The sequence below is a fragment of the Eumetopias jubatus genome, unplaced genomic scaffold, assembly GCF_037043125.1.
Source record: "Eumetopias jubatus isolate StellerSeaLion01/CBP00866 unplaced genomic scaffold, mEumJub1_p1.0 scaffold_4, whole genome shotgun sequence".
Lineage (NCBI taxonomy): Eukaryota > Metazoa > Chordata > Mammalia > Carnivora > Otariidae > Eumetopias > Eumetopias jubatus.
Window position 1 is genome coordinate 14,243,423 of NW_028274810.1, and position 23,031 is coordinate 14,266,453.

The 23,031-nt window shown below is 40.3% G+C and overlaps 1 protein-coding gene and 1 long non-coding RNA gene across 6 annotated transcripts; one reads left to right on the top strand and one right to left on the bottom strand.

The window, feature by feature from the left end:
- Positions 1 to 262: 262 nt before the first annotated feature.
- On the bottom strand, positions 263 to 2,185 carry LOC148164494 (uncharacterized). Its single transcript, XR_015767962.1, has 2 exons — positions 1,851 to 2,185; positions 263 to 618 (listed from the first exon to the last, which is right to left on the bottom strand). It is a non-coding gene; the product is annotated as an uncharacterized LOC148164494 (long non-coding RNA).
- Positions 2,186 to 2,543: 358 nt separating this feature from the next.
- KCNA3 (potassium voltage-gated channel subfamily A member 3) lies at positions 2,544 to 19,886 on the top strand. 5 transcript variants are annotated; one of them, XM_028101865.2, is made up of 4 exons: positions 2,544 to 6,026; positions 9,203 to 9,334; positions 11,275 to 11,363; positions 16,175 to 19,886. In XM_028101865.2, exon 1 carries the CDS (start codon positions 2,717 to 2,719, stop codon positions 4,454 to 4,456), a length of 1,740 nt encoding a protein of 579 aa, XP_027957666.1. In that variant the 5' UTR covers positions 2,544 to 2,716; the 3' UTR covers positions 4,457 to 6,026; positions 9,203 to 9,334; positions 11,275 to 11,363; positions 16,175 to 19,886. The 5 variants fall into 5 exon arrangements, with proteins under 5 accessions (XP_027957666.1, XP_027957668.1, XP_027957667.1 ...); XM_028101867.2 differs by having other exon boundaries at positions 9,206 to 9,334; XM_028101866.2 differs by lacking the exon at positions 11,275 to 11,363.
- Positions 19,887 to 23,031: the final 3,145 nt, after the last annotated feature.

The window sequence follows — 23,031 nt, forward strand, 5'->3', positions numbered from 1 at the left end:
GGGTGTCATGAGGATTAATGAGACATTTTCTAATTACTTTGAGCTACTCCACTGGGGGGTACTAAATAAATGGTATGTGTTCCTCATGAAGTGCCATTTTTGACATTGATTTGTTGTGATGGGTTCTGCTGTCCAACAGGGCTGGAATTCACCCACCAAATCATTTCTTATAAACAATAGACTAGCTGTCAGAAGGCAATGGTTTTCAGTTAAAATAAATATGAAGTGAAGTGAACTAGTCAGCAATCAGAAGCAAATGGGCTGCTGTTAGAAACCTGATATTTATTAAGCACTCACAGTGATCAACATAAGAGTTTCACAGTGTGGTACAGTAGAGTGAACACTGGATTTGGAAATGGTCCAAGATTTTAGGCCCAGCTCTGCCACTAAACAGCTGTGTGGGCTTGAACAAATTGCTAAACTTCTCTGGGCCTCAAATCTAAAGTGAAGGCTGTCCTAAGAAGCTCATAATCAGTCTTCCAGACAAGGCAAATATATGAGAGGAATGGAAAGAGTCATTTCTTGAAGGAAAGATACTTCACAGGACCATCCATCAAAGGACCATCCTCTGTTCTGGTCTTCCTTGCCATTGATTAATATTAATTCCAGTACTAATTCCTGCAAATGGAGAAATAAATCACTTTCTAGGTCAGACACAGAAGTGCATGAAATATTTGGTCTTTAAAAATAGGGTCTTTGCCCTTCTATGAGCCAACTTGCAGCAAGCCGTCTTATTCTTAGCTTTAAATATATGAATGATGGATTATACTGCTACCCTAATCACCAGCTCAAACTCAGTGTTCAGTTTTGTGACAGTGTTTTACATCGTTTTCTACTTTTTCCATCTTACAATATACCATCTGCAGTGCCTGGCACTGACCTAGAGGTAAAGTGGAAGATAAAAGGACAGTAAAGAACGTAAGTGCTGGTTGTATCCAGAAAAGGCCCAGGTGGGATAACTGAGTAACGTACATACCGTGAGCTGCTTCCCCTCACTCTACCCCAGGAATCCCAGTGATCCTGGGTTCAGAAAGGAGAAATGCCTGACACTCCAGAGCAGATAGAAATACAAAGAATCACTTGTTAGGGAATTCAATTCGACAAACATACTGAGCTCCCACTACTTATCAGGCACTTTGGTAGTTTCCAGGTAGATGCATGGAGTAAGACCTGGTTTCTGCCCTAGAGAGCCTCGGTTGCAGTCGTGGTGGGAAGCAGCCACCACAAACCGCAGTTACTTGCCGTCGAATTGTCAGCTAAGGGATGATGGATGAGGGAGTAGTCCAGACAACAGTTCCTCTTTTGCAAATGATTTGAATGATACAGTAGGAAATGCATTATAAAGCCTAGGGTTGGCTCTAAATTGGAGTCGCTAAAATGTCTAGACACAGAAATTGTGTTCAAAATGACCACAGCAATTTGAAGAAACAGTTTAGGTTCAAAGGGGATAAAGTTGCTATCTCCAGGCCCAAATCAAGCAACAGAGATACAAGTTGCCGGCTGAATGTTCTCGAAGTTTCACAACTAGAGCGGGGCAAACCCTACCACGAAGCCAGGAGTGGAACATTGAAGGTCTAGGTGCCAGTCTCGCTCCAGTCCCTCCCACGACAGGCTTCGGACGAGATGTGACTTTCCTTTCTCATTTTCCTCTCATGTTCCCACCGACAGGAAACCTCGCTCTTCTGACGAGACCAGGCTGCCCTCGCCAATCCCAACCAGAAACTCGGTCCTCGATTCTTCCCCCTTGAAATCTCAGCCACGAACGTTTGTGAGAACTATTCGCTACCGAAGCCAAGTCCCTGAATGTCTTTAATGACCCATCCTCTTCAGACCCCGGGTGCGAAACTCACCAGCACCCATTACTCCGTTGGGCTCCTCATGCACACAGGAGCTAAAGTGTTTAGAGCGCTGCCGGCCTGGAGGTCTTCCAGCCTCAATGGGCTCAGGGTGCCGGCACAAGGCTGGCCTGCTCCCCAGGGGGCGCCCACCTGGCCGGTCACTCCCTCCCTCGACCAAGCTCCCCGCCCAGAGCGCATCCCCATCCTCCCTCCTCGCCCTCCCCGGCCCCGCTGAGCCCTTCTCCCGGAGCTGGGCCCGGGTGGCGCGTGCAAGGCGAGGCGGCCGCCGCTCGCTGGGCGGCGGGGTGGCCCAGGCCGGGCCAGAAAGCCCCGCGGCTGGGCCGTGGCCTCGCGGGCCGGGAGAGGGGAGGCGCTGACCAGAGGCCGGCGGGGGTCCGGGGGCCTGATTCCCTGAGGGCCGCCTCGGCCGGGCGGGTATCGCGGGGGACGCCGAGGTGCAAAGCGAGGGCGCTTGGGCGGCCCAAAGGGGCGAAGCGGCGGGCAGCGGGCAGCAAGGGGCCCGGCAGGGCGGCACGCGGGAGCGGGGGGAGCGGGGCGCGCACCCGCGCGGTGGGCGGGCATCCTGAGGGGCCGCGGAGGAGCGGGCGGGCGCGCGCCCCACGGGGGAGGGGCGGGGGAGCGCGGAGGCGGGCGAGGAGGCGTCTCCCCGGAGGAGCCCGGCGGACCGCGCCAGATCCACACAGAGCCTCGCGGCGGCAGCGCCGGCGGCGACGGCAGCGGCGGCGGCGGCGGCGGCGGCAGCAACAGGCGGCGGGCCCGACTCGGGAGGAGAGGGGGGCGGAGGCGGCGGAGGCGACGGAGGGGCGGGGAGCGCGAGGAGGAGCGACGCGGCCCGCGCCGCCGCCTCTTCCCGCCGCATGGACGAGCACCTCAGCCTGCTGCGCTCGCCGCCGCCGCCCTCCGCCCGCCACCGCGCCCACCCTCTCCAGCGCCCCGCGAGCGGCGGCGGCGCCCACACCCTGGTGAACCCCGGCTACGCCGAGCCCGCCGCAGGCCCAGCGCTGCCGCCCGACATGACGGTGGTGCCCGGGGACCACCTGCTGGAGCCGGAGGCGGCCGACGGCGGCGGGGGCCCGCCTCAGGGCGGCTGCGGCGGCGGCGGCGGCGGCTGCGACCGCGACCGCTACGAGCCGCTGCCGCCCGCGCTGCCGGCCGCCGGCGAGCAGGACTGCTGCGGGGAGCGCGTGGTCATCAACATCTCGGGGCTGCGCTTCGAGACGCAGCTCAAGACCCTCTGCCAGTTCCCGGAGACGCTGCTGGGCGACCCCAAGCGGCGCATGAGGTACTTCGACCCGCTCCGCAACGAGTACTTCTTCGACCGCAACCGGCCCAGCTTCGACGCCATCCTCTACTACTACCAGTCGGGCGGCCGCATCCGGCGGCCGGTCAACGTGCCCATCGACATCTTCTCCGAGGAGATCCGCTTCTACCAGCTGGGCGAGGAGGCCATGGAGAAGTTCCGCGAGGACGAGGGCTTCCTGCGGGAGGAGGAGCGGCCCCTGCCCCGCCGCGACTTCCAGCGCCAGGTGTGGCTGCTCTTCGAGTACCCGGAGAGCTCCGGGCCGGCCCGGGGCATCGCCATCGTGTCCGTGCTGGTCATTCTCATCTCCATTGTCATCTTCTGCCTGGAGACGCTTCCCGAGTTCCGCGACGAGAAGGACTACCCCGCCGCGTCGTCTCAGGAGCAGTTCGAGGCGGCCAGCAACAGCACGTCGGGGGCCCCCGCCGGAGCCTCCAGCTTCTCGGATCCCTTCTTCGTGGTGGAGACTCTGTGCATCATCTGGTTCTCCTTTGAGCTGCTCGTGCGGTTCTTCGCTTGCCCCAGCAAAGCCACCTTCTCGCGAAATATCATGAACCTGATAGACATCGTGGCCATCATCCCTTATTTCATCACTCTGGGCACCGAGCTGGCTGAGCGACAGGGCAACGGACAGCAGGCCATGTCCCTGGCCATCCTGAGGGTCATCCGGCTGGTGCGGGTCTTCCGCATCTTCAAGCTCTCCCGGCACTCCAAGGGGCTGCAGATCCTGGGCCAGACGCTGAAGGCTTCCATGCGGGAGCTGGGGCTGCTTATCTTCTTCCTCTTCATTGGGGTCATCCTTTTCTCCAGCGCGGTCTACTTTGCCGAGGCAGACGACCCCACTTCGGGTTTTAGCAGTATCCCAGATGCCTTCTGGTGGGCAGTGGTAACCATGACAACAGTAGGTTATGGTGACATGCACCCAGTGACCATAGGGGGCAAGATTGTGGGGTCGCTCTGTGCCATCGCTGGTGTCTTGACCATTGCTTTGCCAGTCCCCGTGATTGTTTCCAACTTCAATTACTTCTACCACCGGGAGACAGAAGGGGAAGAGCAAGCCCAGTACATGCACGTGGGAAGTTGCCAGCACCTCTCCTCTTCGGCCGAGGAGCTCCGAAAAGCAAGGAGTAACTCCACTCTGAGTAAGTCGGAGTATATGGTGATCGAAGAGGGGGGCATGAACCATAGCGCTTTCCCCCAGACCCCTTTCAAAACGGGCAATTCCACTGCCACCTGCACCACGAACAATAATCCCAACTCCTGTGTCAACATCAAAAAGATATTTACTGACGTTTAATATATGCTGTAAGTGACAGGCTGTGCTCAGTATTGTGTGGAACGTGCCCCCTTGGTCTGTGTATGCCCTTGTTTTATACATTTCCAGACCATTCATCAAGGAAAGGACGTGAAGAAGTGGAAAGCACACTTCATTTTCCCTCTCCCTACTGCTTCATACTGAAACAGGTGTCTGTTTTGCAAGTGGGCTGCATTCTCTCAGCTCCATTTTTTTCTCCCCCCCTTCTCTAATATCATAAGGAACAAACTTACTTTAAACTTCATTTCTAGTACACACCCTCTTAAAAAAAAAAAAAAAGTACATCCTGGGAGGAAATGAAACTAAAGAACGGTTAGAATAACTGCCTAACCTCAGTATGGAAAGTTGTTTCTTTACTAAGTAAAGAGGCACATACTTAAAGGATGCTGCCGTTTACTGGACCTTTTAACATTATTGAATATTTAGTTCAGTCGTCTTCATTGTGGATGCGTGGATGAGAAGTCTAATTAGAACAATGACTTGTAAACCCACCATAAGTTTATTTGGTTTTTGACTGGAATTTCTATTTGGAACACCTCCTGGAATTTTAAAGACTTCTACAACTTTGAACAAAGGGAAATGCCCGAGGTGTCCTGATCTAATTAGTTGAACTCTTTGGGGCTTGGTAAGCATTTCGAAACGGGGGTAGACAGGCAGATTCTTCTGAAGTTCTGTGTGTGCGTTCCAGGCAACATCTTATCAAAGTGTAGAAACAGATGTTTTCAGTGCTGCTGAGAAAAACAAACAGAATTCCTAATGCGTCTGCGAGATAAGCTTCTGCAGTATCAAAAGAAGATTAAAGTGGCAGACACTCCTTGCAGCGGAAGTTACTAATTCGGACCTGACTGATGCAGTTCCCATAGCAACCCATGTTTCCTGGGAAACCCGAAAAAGGTTGTCATGGCATCTCTTGCTCTCTAGCCCCACCCCCTAGCCCCTGCCGTTTCCACAGTAACCTTTCCAGATGGTTCCTCCTTACAGGATTTCATAAGGAAAACCACTATTTGAATAAACCGCACAAATAAGGTTACGTCTGAGAATCTGAGGTGGTGAACTGAATCACAAACAATGCATTTTTTTTTTACTACAGAAAATCATTGATATCTCATAATGACTGAATTGGAAAGGAAAATATTGCCTTTGGAATGTTAGATATATACTCCAATGAGGCATGATTTGAATTGGATGCCAATAATTAGGCAATAACTTAAAAGGATAATGTTTTCTTCCTCCAAGAAGTTTCAAGCCAGCAAGTGAAATTTAAAAGCAAATGTAAAAGTGTTCTGTACATAAGCAAATGAAAGATTCAATCGGTGTACCTGAAACCTTACTACAAGGGACCTTCAGACTTCCTCTTCAAAAAAATTCCAGAATCCGACAACAGCACTTGAAAAGCTAAATAAACTTTAAAAATATAAAGGATGTGTGTTTTTTAACTGAGGGAATTGCAGACAATCAATAAAAAGGAGGGACGGGAAGTAACCATATCTTGGGAAAATACCTGCAAGTTTCAGCCATATACAAAGGGTTGCCAGAAGACAAACGGAATCAGGTGAGCACTGTGTGGGGGTATTGAGAGCTCTCCCTCTTTGGACCGAGAACCAGGGAAACGCTGTTCCTGTCTAGATTGGCAATACTTGCAAAACCAATAGTTTCATATTACATGCAAGTGCCTTTTAAAGATCACTTACAACATCTTTTCCATTTGATTTCCCTGTTGTTAACTGTCCTTTGGTTTCTACTGTTTATGGCAAAAGGGTGGGTGGGTGGGGGGAGTCATTGTTCTTTAGAATAACCTTCACCCAAACTGAACTGAAAATGATTCCATTCCTTTTACTAACCCTCTTGGCTTCTGAACAACCTGTCTCCCCTTAAAAAAAAAAAAAAAAGGATAAAAGGCAGAACCTACTGCTATTAGATTATTGGCCCAGTTTTAATTTACATAATTAGTAATATGCAGTAGTACAGTTGTTTTAAACAAAAATGGTTAAGCTTACAACAAGGGTAACACTATATTTTAACAAAATCATTTTATTTTATATACATTGTAGGTATTATACTATATTTTCCACAGTTATACATTGTGCACAGTTGTTTTTTTTTTATTTTGATACAGTATAACTATTCTGTCCTAAAGTAAATGAGAGTAAGCTTAATTCTAAAACCCATAATGTTTTTTCAGGTAATCAGAAGCCTACTTAATTATTTGTGTAGTTAAAAAGAATGGTGAAGACTTATAGAGGGGGAAGAGGAAGGAAAAGACAAAAAATCAATAGAGGCATGAAATCCATATACCTGGTCATGGGGTCACTGCTTTTATCTCCATGTGCGTCAAAATAGGACTCCTTTATCTAGTGTCCTTTGCTACTTGTTTGAGTTACTTTTACCATTGATCTACCTTTTGACCAAATTCTTGGTATTCTTAATGACCAGACATTTTTTTGTGACCCATTTTGGTGGTAATATGTTAGACACACTATAGTAATAACATTAAGAATAATTTTCGTATCTGTTCTTATCTGTTCTTTTGTATATGATCTTGACGTGAAGATGAACAGAGTGCAGTGACAATTTTATTCACTTTTATTTAGAAGATATAGAAACCCTGTTATTTCTATAAATAAATTATGGTTGTGCCATAATTTTTAGAATTGTGTTGTTAGTAATATGGAGACTTTTTTTTTCAATCCAGAGACATACAACTTTTTGAGTCATCACTTTGAGGTAGTATACTTGTCTCCAGTTGCCAAATTGTAAGCTCCTTAAAGGTTGTACGTTCTGTATTTTGACAAATACAGATTTTGGACTCTAGTGCCTAGCACAAAATGTAGCACTTTGTATGTATTCAATGCATATTTGATGAGTGAACGGCTGTAATCTTAATGTTATTTTCAGGTTTTTAATGAAGTGATTTGAAGCATAAGCTCTGCAGTCATACTGCCAGGATTTGAATCCTGACTCTGCTCTATGAGCAAATTACTTAACCTCTCTGTGCCTCAGTTTCCTTATTGGTGAAATGAGGATAATAAATAGTACCTCATATAGTTCTTGTGAATATTGAATGTTGATACAGGTATAATACTTAGGAAAAATACTTGCATGGCATGCAGCAGAGATTTTGCTGAGAGAGTACATTATTATTGTGATCATTACTTACAAGCATTATATAATTAACACTGAGCTTTGTGAATGATATGAAATATATAAGCAATCAGTGTCTTCCTATTTACTTTCTGTGTGTCTATAATAATTACCATGTAATTACCATGTCCTGGACACTTCTCAACTCTGCAAGGTAAGTGGTATTCACCCCACTTTAGGAGGGTAAAAAATAGATAGTTATGGTTAAGTGATTTCCCGAAGACTTCACAGCTAGCAAGAAACCCAGCTATGATTTAAAGCCAGGTCATTCTGGCCCCCAAACCCCTCTTCCTTTTATTGGGTGACTTGAAAGAGATTGAAAAAATAAATCTCTTTGGCTTTAAGGTTTGACTTCAGCCCATGTCACTAATTAATGAATTCATAAATATATCTCCAGAAACCTATCTTATGCAGTATATTGAGAATTAACCCTTTCCTAATCATCAGAGATTTTTAACCATAGGGATCAAATATAAGGTATTTAAATTGAACAAAGAGATCGACTTTTCTAGTAATAAAAGATTATTTTCCTATATGATTGATTTGTCTGCATTTAATATTATACTCAGAAAGCATAATCAGTCATAGTAGTAATACCTGCTAGGACAATAGATATTTTTCAGTTTTAAGATTAATTTCCTATTTCCATGTGTTTAATCTACAGTAGATGATAGTATTATGCAAATTGTTATTTTTCCATCTGCTTATACTTTGCTTAGGTTACTGAAGAACCATGCCAGCAAGTAGCGTAAATATTTTGACTCTCCCTTATTAAGAAAGGAGAAATTACTTAGAACAAAAGGATTGAAAGCAGAAGGAGATTGCCAGCTCATTGAAATTTGTGACATTAGTGCCTTACCCAGTTACTCCATGGATCTTTAAGAGCATCTGTGCTCAAAAACACATTAGAATATAATTTTGTCCCTCATAATAGCTGTAGCCCCTTCTCTAAGGTCCTAAATCATTCAGAAAAAGAAAATGGATAGTGATTTGGACTTACAGCAAAATGCAAAGGGTCTAAGTTTACACATATCATTTAGCTTGGCCAAAACAAAGACTTCACTGTTGAGCTCAACTGCACATCTTGGATGTTGAAAGGTATGCATATGTCTGTGTGTACAAAAGATTCATGGGAGGAGGTGTGACTGGATCGGGGCACGTCTATCAACACCCTGGAAAAAATGTATATACCCTATAGCTGGTGAATCCAGAAATGAAAATAACATTGTCATTTATTTCTTTTATGCTGCTTTCAACTGATAGTATACCAAATTTTAGTATCCACCGACTATGGTGACATAATCACAAACAGCTACACATAAGAGGCAGCATTATATCAGTTATTTCTAAATTTTGAGACAAAATTTCTGGGATTGAAATTTTAAATGCAGAATATGAAGAAATTTAAAGTTATGGTTTGTTTACACAAAATTTGTTTTTACCTCTTTGGCATAAAACGTACTCAAGCAACTGCTCTGGTGATAGTATATAAATTCAGTATATATAATACCAATAGTTTTTTCCTTTAAGAACCATAACTATAATTTAATGACTTCCATACATTTAAAATTTCAACATTTTCTACAGCAGTTCCAAGTCCTTCCCACCTCTCAGCTGTGAATAGAAGTGATAACCCCTCCCACCAAGAAATGCAAAGAAGCACAAGTGCCCCCCCCCGCCCCCCAGTCTGAAGACTTACAGAAACACTGTGAGATGGAGGTGAGGAACGTAAGAATGGGGCAGAGGATATTTAGGGCTTGCATTTTAGGGTGGGGCTTTCTGTCTTTTATTTCACCTTTTAAACAGAGGATAAGACTATTATTTCCGTGCTACTAATTTTCTGTATTTCGTTTGACAATTTTATATATTAATGAAGTCACTTGTTTTCTATAACTTGCAGGGAATGGTTAAAAACCTTTGAAAGAGGGCAAATCAGGGGAGGCAGGAAGAAGGAAGGGAAGCCATGCAGAGCCCAAACTGTGTGCTATCATGACTCAGCTCCTAACCTCCTGCCAGAAAATGGCCATTGCTATAGAGTGTATGATAATTATATTCTTTATATGCTCACATTCACCTTGCAAATTTAATTTAAATGATTCAGAGGTTAGAAAGTTTTCAAATATGTGTCTTTTCTTCAGTGATGCTGTAAATTAATTTTGTCTTTGGAATTATAAAGAAAAAAACATTTTACAAAGAAACATTTTCATGGTTTTTCTCTCCCCCTCCTCCTTTTTTGTAGTGAATGTCTTTTTCCTTACATTTCAAATTGTGCACCGTTAACTATCAAATACATTAAAGAGCAGATCTGGAAAAGCGGCTTCATTTTCTTGGAAGCCATTTTATTATTGTTGCAATCTAAATAGTGCAGAATACAAGCTCCAGCCTGAAAAGTAAATCCTGGGATTCTGGTTGTTAGTAAGATAGCATTAAATGAATGAAAAATGATGTTTCATTGTATCTGAAGAACATTAAGAATAAATTTGTACATGCAGGGCTCTGACTTTGCAGATACAGGGATCATACCCCCAGCCTGGTGGTAAAGAGTGGAGAGTAGCTGCTTCTTTTCCAGTGAGCCCCCAACATCACCCCCACCCCTTTCATCAGAGCACAAAGGCTCTTGGGAATCTTTATTGAGATTCCCACTAACTTTTTAGAATGAAAGCTAGCATTGCACTTACGTGTAATATGTCAATCAGCACTTCTATTTCACTGGTTTTTTGTTAAGTTTATTTTAAACTCCTGTTCGTTATGGAAATTTTCTCTGAATCCTAACGTTCTTATTTTTATACATTTAAACATGTTCCTTAAATTAAAACATGTGATTTAATTTGGAAGAGAAGCCAGTGAGGGTAATTTGTTACACACACACACACACACACACACACACACACACACACACACACACACACACACACACACACACCCTCACCTGTTATTTTCTATCCTAGGATATATTTACTTTCTGTCTACAAATCTAAACAGTCTAAAATTGGTGAATTTCCAAAATATGTGTTTTCATTCATACGTGCTGCATAGACATTTACAAAGCATTTTTATTTTTTCATAGCCTTGCTTAAAAGGCAGATTTATTGCCTACTGTTCTCAGTGTATTTATTAATGTAATAGTAGATTCATAAAAGTAGTAAATACATCCAATGTATCACTGAGCTTAGTCATTTCACCTCCTAAATATCCTTAAAAATAATCTACTTTTCAACATCACTGTCATCACCACTTTAATCCACACTACTATCATCTCTATCCAAAATAATTAACTGGCCTCACTATAGTTCCTATGGCCAATCTGACCCATTCTCCACCTGATAGCCAAAAGCATCATTTTGAGACTCAAATCTAGTTACATCACCTGTCCCTGCTTAAAATTCTTTTAAGGTCTTTTCCTTTTTTTTAGGATAGAGACCCAAAGGCTTAACACAGATTTCATGGCCCTACATGATCTGTCTCGCCCCTGATCTTCTAGTTAGGGGTTAAGCTGCCTTTCCCTCTTAATCTATGGGGGATCCTTGCAGATGTTCCCACTGCCAGCCCCCTCTTCACTTCATTACCTTCTATTTTTACTTCAGTATTCCCCCCAGGATATCTCTCATGACTCTGGTTTTATCAATCCCCCTCTTATGGTACATTTCTTCAAATTTCAGGAGACTTCCATTATAAGGACACCATTATCTATGTGTCATTGAGAAAAGAAGAGCTGCCAATTTTAAGGGAAAGTACCAGGGATTTTAAGGTACATCCCCATTTCATAGATACTCAAATCTGAAAAAGTTTGTCTTAGAGTTGAACTGATTATAGTATGTGCACTTGACGTGGCTGTCATTTTATATTTATTTGTGTTGTATGATTAATGTCTATCTCTTCTATGAGAGTAGAGCCTGTATCACTCTTTGTTCATCATTGAATCCCCTTCCCATTTTCTCCCAAATCTGCTCCAGACTTTCACCCCTGTCACTTCACCAGTAGTATATTTTCAAGGTCACTGGTGACCTCCTATAGCTAACCCCAGTGGTCATTTCTCAGTGTTCACTCCATTTGACCCATCAGAAGCATTTGGTGCTGTGGAATACTTCCTCCCTCCTGGGAAGAAGTTCTTCATTTGACTTAAGGGCATGACACTCTGTATTTTCTTACTACCTCTCTGGTCTCTCCTTCTCAATCTCTTTTACTGGGTCCTTCTCATTGCCCCTGAGTCTTAATATTTGAGAGCCCCCTGGGCTGCAGCTTAGTCCTTAGACCTCTTTTCTTTTTACATGAGGTCTTACTCTCATAGCTTTAGACTGTCTATATGTAAATTTCTCTTTCCCACGTGGACCTCTCCCCTGAACTTCAGGTTGAATTCCTAGCTACCTATTTGACATCTCTACTTGTATATCAGATGGATATGTCAAACGTAGTATGTCCAAAATTGAGCTTCCCTCTCCTCCCCCACCCTCGCCACCAAACCTATGTCTCTTGCCCCTTTCCCCCTCTCTATCACTATAACTTAAACTTTCCAGTTGCTCAAGCTAAAATCCTTGGAATAATCCTAGATTCCTCTCTTTCTGTCATACCCCTTATCCAGGCTATTGGCAAATCCTGTTGGCTCCACTCTTAAAATGTTTCCAGTCTTACTTCTGCAGCCACTTGTTCCAAGCCATCATTCTCTCTCACCTGGATTTTTACAGTACCCTCCTGACTGGTCCCCCAGCTTCCATCCTTTGCCCTGCTTGAGTCTGTTCTCAATATAGCAGCCAGAGAAAACCCTTTAAAACACTTGCCAGGTCATGTCACTTCTTTGCAGCAAAACCCCTATTTGGCTCTCCATGTCACACAGGCTACACACTGAAGGCCTCACATGGCCTGCAAGGCTCTACCTACTCTTCCTTGCCTTACCCTTCTGACAGAACCCCTTTCTGACTCCTCTCCCATTTGGCCCTGTACGGCAGCTATGCCAGCCTCCTTGCTCTTCCTCAGGTATACCAAGCATGCGCTCCCTCAGGGCTTTGCACTTGCTGGTCTACCCGCCTGGAATGCTCTAACATCTGATATCTGCTCAGCCCGCCCCATCACCTCCTTAGCTGTCACCATGAAGCCTTCCCTGGTCACTCTGTTTAAACGTGCAGCCCCCACAGCACTCTCCTTTATCCTGTCTCTGCTTTGTTTTCTCCTCTAACAAGATATTTTACTTACTTTGTTTATTGTCCATCTTCCCTTCCCTTCCATGAGAATGAAGAATTTTTGTCTGCTCATTGCTACTGTATGCCTCAAGACTTGGAATCAAGTTGGTGCTTCGTATTTGTTCAAGGAAGGAATGAGAGGAAGGAAATTCCAATTTGAGTGTTTTTAAACTATAAGCAAAATTTTCATGTTGTGTATCTGCTTCATTCCATCACTGTGAGGCTTATACTCCTCATCATGTTCTTAGGGATAAAATTTCTTGTACCTGGTTCACTGGAGAAGGCTTCCACTTGGTAAAACATGCTCCAGCAGGTTTTCCCCCACAAAGTACTATCCAATTATGGGGGTGGAATTCCTTAACATAAATAATTTAAATATAACATTATATATCACTCCTAATCACCATGGCTACCTGAAGTTGGAATGCTTCACAGAGACTGTTTCCTACCTAGCAGTTAATAAAGCACTATTTGTAAATGATACTATACACTTGTTGACTGGCTGGCTTACATAGTACAGCAAAAATCAGAACAAATAAGTGCTATCTCCAGGAATTTACCTATCTAGCAGACATTCTAAGAAACTTTGCTATAAGTTCAGTCTTGGTTTTAGTTAATGGTGAATCCTAAAATATCCATGGGGTTTTCCTTACTATGGAAACTGATTGAATAAGGCATTAGATATTTCACCAGTGAATCACCTTAAAGAATTACATTACTATAGATATGGCCTTACCCAATAAAATAATTTCTTTTATAAAATAACTTAATTTTTTTAAAGATTTTATTTATTTGAGAGAGAGCACGAGCGGGGTGAGGGGAGGGCAGAGGGAGAGGGAGAAGCAGACTCCGGCTGAGCATCAGGGAGCCCAGTGGAGGGGGGAGGCTGGATCCCAGAACACTGAGATCAGAACCTGAGCTAAAGGCAGCTGCTTAACCAACTGAGCCACCCAGGCACCCTCAAGCTCATTTTCCCATGACTTTCTAGATTTTTGACAAAGCTCAGATCTTAGCACATTACCAACTTTAATTACTGAGTGAATTTAAACTTCTTTTGCTTGCCAAGAGTACATAATTTCCTAGAGGCCAATTAGAGAATCATACATAATTTAACGAGAAATTTTTCTAGTCCTTGGGCTAATTCATTACCATTTCGTTGGCAGAAATTATAGAGCTTGTTGGTGTGCAGTCAACTCTAAGTTGTTTAATAGATGTCAAAGTATAGACACATCAAAACAAAGTTCCCATAAAATTCCGTGTTGTGGGATGGTTGTAACCCCTTTTCTCATCAAATACAAAGTTAAGTAAGCTGGGTTTCTGTACCTCTTTTGTTTCGGCTTTGGTGGAGGTGTTACTTCTTCACAAGCTTAATAATTATAGAAATATGACCGTCCTTCTCCTTTCTTCTTCCTTCATATGTTAGAACATTTATTTGGTCAAATATCTTCAATGATAGGTCTCACCATTTTCTATTACACTTCCTCTCTCTGTTTTTGTAGAGTTGATTTTGATACTTAAGTCAATGTCCTTTCTTCTAAGCCCTTTAGCCTTTTCTCATTGAATGTACTGTAACTAATGTAAACATTATGATTACCATTCAAATGTCACTTTGATTTCTTGTTTCTGTTAAATTGCAGCTCCCTCCACACCTACAGTCCATTAGGATGCCAAGCTATACCATACTTATTTAATAATCCCAAGAGCCTTGAGGCAGGTACTGCCACATGAGATGAAAAAAAAAAAGGCTCAATTTCTTATATAAGAAGGACGTAATAGTAGCAAGACAAGAACAGCTTAACAAAACCATCTTTAGATAACCAAAGCTACAGTAGCATTGAGCAGAAGCCAGGCACTTAGGAAATGATCATTCAGATCATTCATGTTGTAATTTCTTGTAATTAGTAGCCACTACTAGCTATTCGACCATTGTAATTTTCAAATTCTCATGATGAAAATTAAGAATACTGTGATGAAAAGTATACTCCTGCTGTATGGCCAAAGATTGGTGTTAAGAAGTTGTATCTTTCATGAAGGATGATCAAGTATAATCCAGGCCAATAGGGAAAAGTTTCCACTAGATGATCGCCCAGCACACGGTAGACATACAACACTAGGTTTAGTAAGTGGATGATTCTTCTACAAAAAGCACATTCAAGTTTCAGATCACCACTGGTAGGCATTTACCACTGGATTTCAGATACCTGCTAAAACCAGGAGTGTATGTAGGAAACAGTCTTCTCTATGTATTGTGATGGATAATATTCACATATTGAAACCTGGAACTGAGTTTAGCTTTTTTCTGTTTGTGTGTTTATATGTATCCTTTCTACTACGGTTAATAAACCTCTAGAATACATGAATCTAATTTTTATATATCCACTTATTCACTCAGTGTGTATTTACTGAGTACTTGCTATGTGTCAGACACGATGCAGAGTGACAGGGATTTATTCATTCATTCAACATACAAATTGTCTACTATGTCCAAACACCATTCTAGATTCTAGACGTAGCGTAACAAGATAGTCATACTGCCCTTTGCAATTCTTAAGAAGCACTTTACTGTCAGCATTTCTAACGATTTTTTTCTAGTTGGCAGAGGAGAGCCCCAAACCTTGAACTTTTATTTCTTGGTTCTCCACAGACCCTGGTTAAACAGTTACTGTCTTAATTTGTGATTTCTTGAAGTGGTACATAACTATATAGAGTTTATATTTTAAAGGATCAACAGATTTGAAAGTTACTTGTGTAATGACAAGATAAAGTACAGGCATAATAATTAGAACATAGTTTTCACCATACTCAATTTGAGACTGTTTCTCCCTCTCTCTCAGTCTCCTTCTCTCCCTCCCCCCCTCTGCCTCCCACACTCCTTCCCTCCTCACTTCTCCATAACACTTATCTGAGCCATAGACTTTTCATTCACTTCAAAAACTTCTCATCTTAGGTCACCACAGTGAGATGTACTGCCAGGAAATAAACCAACCCTTGGAAATAATTGAGAAAATTAATACATAATATTTTTCTAAAAAACAGTAGGCACTCAGAACATTTCAGATGGTTCTAAAGGTGAAGATAAATTTTTATGTTCAAAAAGCAAACAATCACATTGGTTTGAACTACATTTGGAAATGGGTATTAATAAGGACAAAAAATTCATAATTTCAGCATACTCTGAAACTTTTTCTCATATACAAACTAAAAGCTTTGATATGTGGTTGATGAACTTAGAAAATTAAGTTGGTTGAACTTTCAGGGTACCAGTTAAAAAAAAAAGGAAGTTTTGAAAAGTATAGTGAAGAGACTATTTTATATTGACGTAGAGTCTATACTTTTTTAAAACACTAAATATACAGTAAATTATTATGCTTACTTTGCCCAACAGATACCTGAAGAGTCCCACATAGAGAACTGTAGAGCTGCACTGACCAGTAGGATACTCATTTTTAAATTGCCTACATCAAGAATGCGGTGTTGGTTCTATCGTTGATGGGCAGTGATCTGTCTGCTAGCACATATTTTGTTTTAGTTGACATTAAATAACCTGTCTCTGAGAAACACTTCATATAAAGGAAGCAGCTCTAACACTGGAGAATTCTCTTCAACTGGTGTGCAATATCAAAGATGGTGACAAAGAGATGAAGAAGAACGTCAAAAAATATTAAGGGATCATTTCAACCTTTTGACATTTTGATGAAATCAAATCACTCAAAAACTAATCAGTACTGCTGATAAAGAAAACCTAAACGTTTGTTTGTAACAAGCCAACTGGTACTGTTTTCTTCTTTCAGTTAATCACTGGACTATGTTGAATCATGAGATATAGTAATGTTCTCTTCTGTGTTCTGGGTTATGTGAAACCTTATTTGTGAAGGTGTGTTTTGTACCAAAGGCTCTCCTACATAGATTGGCCCATTTTACACATAAATAAGTGAAGTCTACACTGTGCCCAGATGAATGGTATTAAACAGACTGGCCTACAAGAAATGTGCCTTGCTTGATTAAACATCCTTTTATTTTTTGATTCAAAATGATAGATTTACAATTAGTCTCATAGATAGGTTTTAGCTGAACATAAATTTAAAAATATATTAGTACTTAATATATGTTTAAGTTATCTATTTTAACTGAAATTTTAATATTTAGTTATAGTTTTCAGCAGTTCCTATATAATATACTCATTCAAGTTAGTTTTCATGCGCTGTTTGGTGTGGTGACACAAAGCACAGTCTTAAAGATATAATATTTCATCTAATGTTTATAAAATTTCCTTCAAAATTATATCTGTAAAAGTTTTCTTGACTCATTTTCTATTTTTGTATTTTATTCCTTTAGAAATGGAAGTTTTTCAATAAAAAAAAGCAAAGTTTTAGTTGGAAAAGAGATTTAGGAGGTCATGAAGATGATTTCCCATTTGGGGACATTTCACTTCTGTGCCATTATTAATGTATTTACTGTGACATTTCAGCAGAATGGTAGCTATTTGTATATTATTTAATAAGCCTTATGGAAAGTCAAACTGTGAACACTTGGTATAATGAAGACTTTTTTCATTTTCATATTTTATTTTTGAAACATACCTGAACAAATGCGTAAATAACCAATTTCCTGTTATTCAAGGGCATAATGATGCTGTTATAATAAGAGGGCTTGTAGAATTTTAATAACTATAAAATATTTCAGTAGCAAAGCCAAGACTATAAATACTTTTTGATGCCATGTAGAAGGAAATACAGGTGATGAATTTCATTGTTAACGTATAAGAATAGGTAACTGAAACAGTGTTATAGCTATTAGCAGCAACAGATGGGTTGGAGATACAATCCAGGTAACTTTCTTTGAGGCAATGTCTACAATGAATTCTGTACAATCTGCTGGTATTTTTTCTGTGATCAAAATTTTGAGACCAAATCTCTTTAGGCAAAAGTGAAGTAAAAGAGTGATAAGTATCTCAGATTTGAGCTCTGTGAACCTCCCATCTGGATGATTTGTAATTAAAGTGAAAACATAGCCAAAGCCACCACCATGTTTTTGTTCTATGTTAGCCCACATAGGAGGGACACAGGCCCAGGAAATAGTCAATCCATTCTAGCCACCTAACACTCATAACTGATGATCACAGACTGTTCAACAGTAAAGTCATTCACATCAGCTATTGGGATGATTGAAACAAACCAATTAACTGTCCTGTGAGAGGTCTTAGACATTCATATGTTTCAGTAAGGATCAGTAGGCATTACAAACATAGACATAAGTTTGTTACCTTCAGGAAACACCAATGACACAACTTTAAGCATTATGTATACTTAATATCATATCTGCATTATTATTACAGGCCACAGTTTCAAACAAAGACAAAACCTGGACTTTGCAATAAAAGCACAGATTGGCACCAGATGAGGAAACTGTCATATCCAATATGGTTCACCAAATGTGGAACAAAAACATAACATCGGTCTAGATATCATGAGACCAGAGTGCTTATCCACTTTCTACCTGTGGGACACTAGATAAGTTACTTACCATTGCTAGGCTTCAGTTTCCCGAATTGCGAGGTGGGTGTGCTGGGTTAAATAATCCCCAAAGCCCTTTCCCAGCCTCCAAATCCTCATTTATATACATTTGAAAAGGCTTTGAAGAATACTTAAAGTACTCAGATTTCTTATGCATCTCAGAAGGAAAGACTTATTGAAATAAAATTTAAACCTTGAAAGTGTCATCAATATACCATTCTTCAAATTGAGTGTGAGAAGAGGAAATAGGATTTTTTTCTCCTCTAAGAATTTTCACTGGCCTATAATGGGATCATGAAAAAGTAGAAAAATCACTCTGCAGAATGGGAACAGATTAACGAAATTGCTGGAAAGGAGGGGAGGTTATTTGTTAAATGTAATTAGATGTTAATGTGATTTGAAATTGTATATGAAATGCAGTACCAGAGCTTTACTGCACACTCAACATTATAAACCCAGAGTAGAAGGTAGGGAAAGGTTGGAGAGATGGAAGTGTTTACCTTATGATCTCTTGATTTTTTTTTTTTTTTTTTTTTTTTGCGTGAGAGGCGGTTGGGTAGAGTTTAAGTGGGGGTCTGTGCTTTAGTGCTGGTTCTGTTCATAACTCTTGTACCCAAGGAAATTCCCTTTGACCTCTCTGAGCCCCAGCTTCTTTAGCTGTACAATGAAGACTTTAAATTTAGTAATCTGTCTGTTTTACATCTTTGAAAATTCTATAACATTTTCAGAATGTTCTGATACACATATACGTGTACATGTTGTTCCCCTCCAGTCACTAAGATGCCACAGATCTCTGCTCACATGACTGAACAGACTGCCAATCCAAACATTCATATTTCTAATTGACCCTCAGCAAGACATAAAAAAAAGTAACTTTTAATTTTGACCATGGCTTACCTATTATGACTTGCATTTCATCTTTGAATGTTGAGTTTATCTAAACAAAATTTCTGTTCCAGTGAACCTTCTGTTTAAATTTTTGTAGTTTAATAAACACTTAGCAAACCAGAATTAAGTATATTATGCTTGCCAATGAACTGTAGCTGATTGCAAGGGGGATTTTTGTCACATTAAGAAGGTAATGCTGTTTTAGTCCCAGAATCAATGGCTTTAATTTGAAGTAACAGTCACAAAATTTGGTAAATTTTCGTGAATACAGAAGAGGCCTGATAGAGCCATATTGTAATTAATTTTGCTCAGGAGTGAGAAACAAAATTCAGGGATAACCCAAACGCTTCTGTTTGGCTTTTGTGGACAGTTGGAAAAAGAACGGTTATAGCTTTTGTACAAAATAGATAAGAGATAATTGTACCCATTGAAAAATAAGAGTATATTCTGGTTGCTGATTTTGTGGTAGAAAGAGATAAGGATAGAAATATGCTAAAATATGGACACTAGGGAAATTATTAAAATGATAGTCCATTTGAGTAATACAGAAATATTTTGTCATAATGAGATTATTTGTCCAGAGGTTTAGTCTTATATCCTTCCATTCAGAAAAGGGGGCAGTTTTTAAAGGCCTCTATCATAATAGGAAATGTATATTTTAACTAGCCGAGCAATTCATTAAAACATTTAATCTGATGATTTTTTGGTTTTGTGAATTCACTTTAGGTGTAATTGAGTCTCTTACATATTCGTATTAGTGATATTTGTGAAAAGTAATTTTATCCATTTTCTTAAAGTTGATGAAATTTGCTCAGTGGTGATTCTAGCAAATTGTGTCAATATTGTATCTTGCAACCATTTGTGAACTGACCATACAGAAACAAACTATAGTAGGTATCTCTTCCAGTAAATTGTATCCATGGCGTGATCTCTCAATGCTGGGTTTGGGGTGGGAAGGTTAAGTATTTAGTTTATTTAAAACTAATTGTCAAAGTGTTTTTCCTATATGCCATAAAATTGTATGATTATAAACCAAATAGTAATATACTTTTCTTTTTTTCAGTATAGGCCATTTTTGGAACTACCCCATAATATGGTATCATTTTGGTTATAAGTTCCTACAAGGGAAAGCAAGCAGTGTATGTAGTATTTCTATGTCATATGTTAAATGTAATAATAACAATAATCCCTTTTTGAAACCTTAGATAGTAATCATGCAGATATCCAAATACAATTTTTTCATAGCTATGTCTAACATTTGTTTATTATGTCATACTTTGCAAAGATCCTTCACATCTTATTTAATCTTTAAAATATCCATATGAAGTGATAATACCATCTGAAGTTTAGGGATTAAACAACAGATCAAGTGACATGCCCAGCAAATGGCTCCAAATCTTATTTTCCTTACCCTGTTCTCCCTCTGTCATGTTCTTTTGCCCCCATAATTGCCATTATGTTTAAAACTTTACTAAAATCTAATTCTAAATAATATGTTGGGAAGTTTTAGGTTTGGAGGACAAGGTATTTTTTGCTCTTGTCAGACCTTCTTAGATACTTCCAGAAGATAGTCCTCACACAGCGTGAGAGCCAAACATTTTCCATCTAGAACATATTAAGTCCACAAATCCTGACCACAGACACCAAGTCCATGTGATGTCAAAATGCTAAACTGAAAAGTTACCTTCTTCACTGATGTAATTTCCTTTTTATAAAACCTACCATAATGACTGAACAGTTGAAAGAAGCAATAACCCAAGAAACAGCAGCTATTCTGATTCAGGGAAAACATACTTTCAGACCGACCGGAGTCACCGACTTTCAGCCTGTTGTTTCCCATCACATGTATTCTGTGCTTAGCAGAAGACAGGCAAGGGGGAGTGGGTAGAAAAACTGTCCTCATTTTAAGTAAACTCCTTATTTCTTGTAACTATTCAAAAAGAATTTGTTATCAAATATTAGATAACTGTATCATTACCATTTAGCCACAGTTCAAATACACAGTAAAGTTCATCCACATATTTATTTTTTCAAAGATTTTATTTATTTATTTGAGAGAGAATGAGAGATAGAGAGCACGAGAGGGAAGAGGGTCAGAGGGAGAAGCAGACTCCCCGCTGAGCGGGGAGCCCGACGTGGGACTCGATCCCGGGACTCCAGGATCATGACCTGAGCCTAAGGCAGTCGCTTAACCAACTGAGCCACCCAGGCGCCCTCATCCACATATTTAAAAATTAGGTAATTTCCTAGATAAAATTAAAATCTGATGACTGCTCAGTTTGAACATGGAGAAGATTCATGTGTTAAAACCATGACAGAATACAACATTTTTATTCTTTTTTTAAACAACAGAGAGGCACTGTTACTGCTTTCCCTTGTAAATCAACAGTCTGTGATACATTCTGTACTTTTACTGACTAGCAATGCAGTGTTACTGTGCATAATTAAGTAGAACATATGCTATGTTATATTGGAATTTAAAATTTTCTAACCTTAAATTTAGTTCTCTTTATCAAACAGATAAGTCAAACAAGTATTATTTTGTATGGAATGAAATAATAATAAATCTTAAATAATGGCGTAATAACAAATAATGGAATTCTGAAAAAAATAAAATCACTTTTTTCTATATTCATCTTTCGATATTGAATTATGTTAATTTATCGCATATTAATGTAAAGTTTAAATAAGTTCTTATGCCATGTTCTCTAATGTTCTTGTCATAATAAATTTGAGCCTTCTGTTGAGTAAATACAGTAAATACCTGTGAGTTGATTATGTGATGTTTTTATCTGATCCATTTTTTAAGATTTGTCATTGGCTTTAAAGTGTTTTCATTGCAAATGTTATGTGCAGAATTCAATAAATACAAAAAAAAAAATCCCGTTACTCATATGAATTAGTTCCAAACTCTCTTTTCTCTGTCTGCCTATCTGCCTTTTCCTGTTTTATTTTTGCAAAAGAGGAAACATCAAAACCTGGGCTATTATCAGCAGCATAAACATCATCAATCTTTAGGGACTGTTCTGTGTCTTCCCACGTGACTATAAAGTGGACTTCTGGGCATTACACTTAGCAAGTCTTGTGGATGCCAACACATGGCCTGGGTTTCTTCCTTTGCTCCCTACCATACATTGTTGAGGGCCCAGAAGAATCTCAAGGAAGAAAAAAAGTATTTGTAATAAGCCTGTACCTTCATACTTTGTGTCTGTTATATGAAAAAATTGAAGCAAAGCAAATGTATGAAGGTGGATACAACAGTGCCCCTGCTCTCAGACACCTTAGAGTCTAACAGGTGATGTATAGAAATATTTCTAAGCTTGTAGGTTAGGATTCTCATTATTAGATCCAGAACGGTCAAGTGTTAAATAAGCACATTTTGTCTGCGATGTGTATTTGTTGTTATGTCCAGTATTTTTTTTTGTACCATGACAGACTATAATTTCTACTAATCAACCTGTGCATACCCATTGTTCTTATTTTGTGCTTAGCAATGTTGATCTTAATTCTTTTTCCTAATAGCAGCTAGTTACTCAAAAGTGTTTGTGCTTTTGGAATGTCAACACATGCTACATCACCAAAACAGAGGCCCTCTTGTTCCCATCTGGAATTTTACTTTGTCTTACCAAAAAAAAAAAAAAAAAAGTACAGATTTAGGCTGCCTTACACATGTAGTAAATAGCTATTAAAGAGCAAAACATATTTTTCTAAGCCTCTGGTTAATATAAGAAAGAACTGTTTTTAAGATTTCTGGTCATGCAGTTTTGGTGGTGGACTCCTGAGCCATAATTTGTATTTCATGTTAAGGAACTAAATCTTTAAATCCTTCTCGAACATTTAC

Excerpts from the sequence above, each read along its gene's own strand:
- KCNA3 (XM_028101865.2), top strand. The coding sequence starts at position 2,717 with ATGGACGAGCACCTCAGCCTGCTGCGCTCGCCGCCGCCGCCCTCCGCC.